Source organism: Babylonia areolata, chromosome 21, assembly GCF_041734735.1.
Source record: "Babylonia areolata isolate BAREFJ2019XMU chromosome 21, ASM4173473v1, whole genome shotgun sequence".
Classification (NCBI taxonomy): Eukaryota; Metazoa; Mollusca; class Gastropoda; order Neogastropoda; family Buccinidae; genus Babylonia; species Babylonia areolata.
This window is the reverse complement of record NC_134896.1, coordinates 36,964,039-36,970,038: the sequence shown is the minus strand read 5'-3', so window position 1 is coordinate 36,970,038 and position 6,000 is coordinate 36,964,039. Positions and strand designations below refer to the sequence as shown.

At 43.5% G+C, this 6,000-nt stretch overlaps 1 protein-coding gene across 7 annotated transcripts in view; it reads right to left on the bottom strand.

Annotated features, from left to right (window-relative positions):
* Nucleotides 1-6,000, bottom strand: part of LOC143296095 (ral GTPase-activating protein subunit beta-like) — an 87,580-nt gene that overhangs the window by 42,803 nt on the left and 38,777 nt on the right. For all 7 annotated transcript variants that reach the window (XM_076607859.1, XM_076607862.1, XM_076607863.1 and 4 more), the window contains one exon: nucleotides 2,058-2,254. In XM_076607859.1, the coding sequence (XP_076463974.1) occupies nucleotides 2,058-2,254 (197 nt within the window). The remainder of the gene's footprint in view (nucleotides 1-2,057; nucleotides 2,255-6,000) is intronic.

The window sequence follows — 6,000 nt, the reverse complement described above, 5'->3', positions numbered from 1 at the left end:
GAAATGTTTCTGTTTTTCAGTCTCTAGGAGGTGTCAAAAGTGTGTGAGGATCTGTACATGCTAAGAGTCTACACCACATTTGTTGTATTTGTTTTGGAAAAAAACAAACAATCCCAGATGCCCGACCTTTGCATGAACCCAATGTACTGATCAGGCCTTGATGGGAATGAAAGTATGATATGATATGATATGGATACTTATACAGCACCTATCCTCGACTGGAGACCCAAGCACTTAACAAACACGATGTCATCTGCACAACAGGCTGCTAACCTGGGTAGAGCCGACTGACGGCTGCCATTGGGTGCTCATCATTCGTTTCCTGTGTCATTCAATCAGATTTCAGGCACATACACATACACACAGAGACAGACATATAATATTTTACATGCATGACCATTTTGTTTATTTAACTTGCCAGGAAGGCGGCCATATTCCGTTTTCGGGGGAGTGCATGCTGGGTATGTTCTCGTTTCCATAACCCACCGAATGCTGTCATGAATTACAGGGTCTTCAACATGTGTATTTGATCTTATGCATGTGTATACACACAAAAGGAATTCAGGCACAAGCAGGTCTGTACATATCTTGACTTAGGAGATCGGAAAAATCTCTACCCTTTACCCACCAAGCGCCGTCACCGAGATTCAAACTCATGACCCTCAGATTGAAAGTCTAATGCTTTAACCACTCGGCTTTTCAGCCCGTCAAGGTGGGGTAGTGTTGGGGAAGGGTTGCGGGAAGCGTGATGCCTGATACAACTCCCCTGGACAAGCACTACATGAGACCATTGCACAAAGAACAGGGTGGTTCACTTCGACAGAGAATCATTGATTTGATCCATCAAACAAGGCTTCGTTTTCATGCTTCCAGAATCCGTAAACTGTTCAGTTTTGAATACCAACTGTACCAACCAAGAAATAACGAAATTAGAATACTGTGTTGGTACGGGAATACTTGTACTTGGTACACAGGGGAAGTAATCATGGTACAAGTTAACTCGTACCTGGAGTGGAATGAGTTAAGGACTGGATTCTACATTCTCTTTTCTTTGTTTTGTCACAGAGCAACGAGCTGTGCTCCACCAGCCTCAGCTGCACACACTTGAATGCCGCCACGATCAGCGAGTTCAGGTTGCGTAAGTGGTTTGGCGCCGGTCGACCATACTGTGCATGATGGAACGTTTCCAGTTTCAGTGTCGATTTTACTGCATCACTTCCCCTCCCACCCTCTGCCCCCCTTGATTAAATCAATCTGCAAAAACCACAACCCCCCACCCCAACCCAACTCACTCCCTTCCCCCTACTCTTGTCATTCGGATAAGATGATGAACCAAGGTACTGTGTGCAGCATGCACATGAAAGAAAGAACCCACAGCAACAAAAAGGTTGTCCCTGCCAAAATTCTGCAGAAAAATGCTGTACATGGGACCATCATCTCAAGTCAAACTTGGGGGAAAAAAAAAAGGACAAGACCGGAATTCGAACCCAGACCCCTCACAGACACTGAACCGGCAGATAAGCATCTGTCCTAACACCATTCTGCCACCTTCCTCCTTCCTCACTTCACCTGGAAAACAATGAAGTCACAGATCCACTTGACAGTGCCTTTACAGGATTTGAACCCAGACCCTCAGACACTGAACCAGCAGATAAGCGTCAGTCCTAACCACTCTGCCACCTTTCCCTCCTGACCCTGACCTGGAAAATGATGAAGTCGCATCCCCACTTGACAGCGTGTTCACAGGGTTTGAACCCAGACCCTCACGGACGCTGAACAAACACGTACGCATCCTAACCATTCGGCCACCTTCCCTCATGTAGAAAATGATGAAGTCACAGATCCACTTGACAGTGCGTTTACAGGATTCGAACCAAGACCCTCACGGACGCTGAATTAGCAGATAAGCATTCTAACCATTCTGCCACCTTCCCTCACGTGGGAAACGATGAAGTCGCAGATCCACTTGACAGTGCGTTTACAGGATTCGAACCAAGACCCTCACGGACGCTTAACTAACACATACGCATCATAACCACTTTGCCACCTTCCCTCACCTGGAAAACGATGAAGTCGCAGATCCACTTGACGGTGCGTTTACACATGAGGATGTTGGGTGGGGTCACGCTGACCTTGGCCAGTCCGGCCAGCAGTTCCATGGCCGCCAGGGCCGTATTGAGGTCAGTCTTCCACGACGCCATCAGGCGGTTACACACCAGCGATGTGGCGTGGCCAAACAACCCGTGAGCCGTCTCTGTGGACATTGTAACACCGTGTTTCACACAGGAACTTGATGGTGAAAGAGTTAAAAAGCCCCAAACATCATCACCATAGTGCGTATCAATCTGCTTTCATCATCTCTTGACTGTGTCTGAAACTAAAATTGCTGGCACGGGTCCAACAAACTTTCCACCTCTTCCAAAAGCTGAAACACTGACCAGTTAGGTATCATTTTCTGATGCTGGTCAGCACTCAAGGCTTCAGTCAATATGATGCACATGCCAAGAAATACATATGGTATGTGTATGTAAAATAATACAGAATAATTAGACCTGTATACAAAATTTAAACCTATTCAATCAATCAAACTTTCCACCCCTTCCAAAAGCTGAAACGCTGACCAGTTAGGTAATATTTCCAGATGCTGGTCAGCCCCTCTGTGACAAAGCCTCTGTCAATAATGATACACATGCCAAGAAATACACATTGCATGTTTATGTAAAATAATACAGAACGATTAGACCTCCTAATCACAAGGCAAGGTAGAACTATGTCCAACATCCAGACCAAGGATGGAAAATGTCTAACAGAAGAACAAGACATCCTAAAGCGATGGACAGAATACTGCTCAGAGCTATACAACATACAGACCACAGGTGATCCAGCAATACTGAATGTTCCACCAGCCACTGATAACAGTAATCACCCCATACTCCGTGAAGAAATAGAGGCAGCAATAGCATCGCTGAAAAAAGGGAAATCGGCAGGAGCGGACAACATCCCATCAGAACTGGTCCAAGCAGGGGGTGAAGTTATGATAGTTGTGCTAATGAAAATCTGCAACAAGATCTGGCAAACAGGGGAATGGCCCACACCGTGGACACAATCACTGATCATCACCCTCCCCAAAAAGGGCAATCTCCAGCAGTGTCAAAACTACCGCACCATCAGCCTGATTAGTCATCCCAGCAAAGTCATGTTGAAGATCCTGCTTAACAGACTGAAACCACAAGCAGAAAACATCATTGCTGAAGAACAGGCAGGTTTCAGACCAGGAAGGAGCACAACTGAACAAATCTTCAACTTGAGGTTGCTATGTGAGAGGTACCATCAACACCAACAAGACCTCTACCACGTCTTCATTGATTTTAAGAAGGCATTTGACAGGGTCTGGCATGCAGCTTTGTGGGCTACCATGAATCTGTACAACATCAACGCCAACCTGATCAGACTGATACAGCACCTCTATGACAAAGCCACCAGCACCGTCTACCTCAACAATAGCATCGGGGACTGGTTCAGAACCACAGTCGGAGTGAGACAAGGCTGTCTACTCTCCCCAACACTCTTCAACATCTTCTTAGAAAGAATAATGACTGACGCACTGGAAGAGCATGTAGGAACAGTCAGCATAGGCGGCAGAACAATCACAAACCTACGTTTTGCCGACGACATTGATGGACTGGCTGGAAAAGAAGAAGAACTGGCAAGCCTGGTCAAACATCTAGACAAAGCCTCCACATCGTATGGAATGCAAATCAGTGCGGAGAAAACCAAACTGATGACTAACAACACCAACGGCATCAGCATTGACATCAAAGTCAACGACGAAAAGCTTAAAACAGTCCACAGCTTCAAATATCTGGGAGCAATCGTGTCAGATGAAGGATCTAAACCAGAAGTACTCTCGAGAATTGCCCAAACAACAATGGCACTCAACAAGCTGAACACCATCTGGAACAACAAAAACATCGCTCTCAGCTCAAAAATCAGACTGATGCGTTCCCTGGTTATATCAATATTGCTCTACGCCTGCGAGACTTGGACCCTGACTGCAGACATCGAGAGAAGAATCCAAGCTGTCGAGATGAGATGCTTTCGTAGACTACTTGGCATCTCCTACAGAGACCACATCACTAACACGGAAGTGAAGAACAGAATCAAGCAAAGTATTGGACCCTACGAAGACCTTCTGTCCATAGTGAAAAAACGCAAACTTAGGTGGTATGGACACATCTCCCGATCATCTGGTCTTGCCAAAACGTTCCTGCAAGGCACCGTACAAGGAGGCAGAAGGAGAGGACGGCAGAAGAAGAGATGGGAAGACAACATCCGGGGGTGGACAGGCTTGACGCTCGGTGACGCCCTGAGGAAATCAGAAAACCGTGAAGAGTGGAGAGGGGTGGTGGCCAGGTCAGCAGCGGTGCCCCAACGGTCTGAACCCAGACTACGGGAGAGGTGAAGGTGAAGAAGACCTCCTAATAAACAAAATTTAAATTTGTTCAGCAGCTGCAGATTGCACTCAAGAGAGAAAAACCAGGACTGTCTGTTGGGTACTTTTATACTTAAATGATTTGGTTTTTTAAAGAAAAAAAAGATAAATAAATAAGAATTCTATCACCAATCTATGACTTATCAAAAACACCAGTTGGTCAATAGTATCATACTGATCTTTAGAGTAAATAGTGCAGGGGTTTATAGTTTGATACATATTGAATATTCATAGCAACTGATATAATAGAGCTATACATGTTGAATACAAATGTATGTATGTGTACTGATCCAAGTGTATGGCAACAGAAGAACTAAAGCAGATCAAGTGTATGTTAGTTTTCAAGCCTTCACTGAAGTCATGCTTTTTTTGCTTTTTTTTTTTTTTTTCTTTTCCTTTTTTTTTAACAATCTAAAGCACCTTTCATTGTTTTACCAAGCTAAGAAAGTAATTAATGTTAGTGATTTAGTCTTGAAGAACTGTCAAGCATTTGTGTTCATGCAATCCACCACCTAAACCTATCTGAACTGAATGGACACATTTGACTGCGTGCGCACACACGCACACACACACACAAATCAGCACACTACAATAAATTGGAAAAGATGGTTTGTTTCTTAATTAACGAACATCAAACATAATTGAGCCACTACTGCACACAATCAAAATGTGTTTATTTCTTACATGGAACAAACTTCCTTTTCAACAACTAGATTGACTATGGTATTTTTAAGTTGTATATCATAATGCCCAAATAGCCCCCACCTAAAGACCACATGGCAAAACTTCCAGTGCTACTGCCCTAATTATTTTAATACAGAACATCCCTTCCACATCGCATTTCAAGTTACTTGTTTAGGCCACAATCTCAGACAACATCCAGCAAAGAATTTTGCCTGGAGAAGAGAGAAAATCAGAAGTTCATCAGACAAAATCTTGAGCACTTTTGTGGAGGTAATGCCTACATCAGCAGGATCGGGTGGAAATGAATTCAGCATCAGAAAGAAATTAAAGTTGATAAACTTTTATACTTTGTGTGTGTGTGTGTGTGTGTGTGTGTGTGTGTGTGTGTGTGTGTGTGTGTGTGTGTGTGTGTGTGGGGGGGTGTGCGTGTGTCTGTGCATGCGTGTGTGTCTGTGCTAAAGTTGATAAACTGTTATACTTTTTGTGTGTGTGTGTGTGTGTGTGTGTGTGTGTGTGTGTGTGTGTGTGTGTGTGTGTGTGTGTGTTTTTTTATCTTCAGTTTAACGTCTATTCACTATAAGTGTTTTTAGACGGAAAGGAGTAAAGAAGTGGATAAAGGAAAGGGAATGCATGTGAATATTAGTGTAAAAAAAAAAAAAAAAAAAAAAAATTCATGTTATGTAACAGAGGAAAAGTATATTATAAGAAAAAGGTCTAAAGAGATTGTGGTGTGTATTGAATGAGGTGTCATGGGAAGGAGCATATGTATATGCATATCAACAAGTATTAACCTATAACAATGTAAATATAAATAACAACATTAA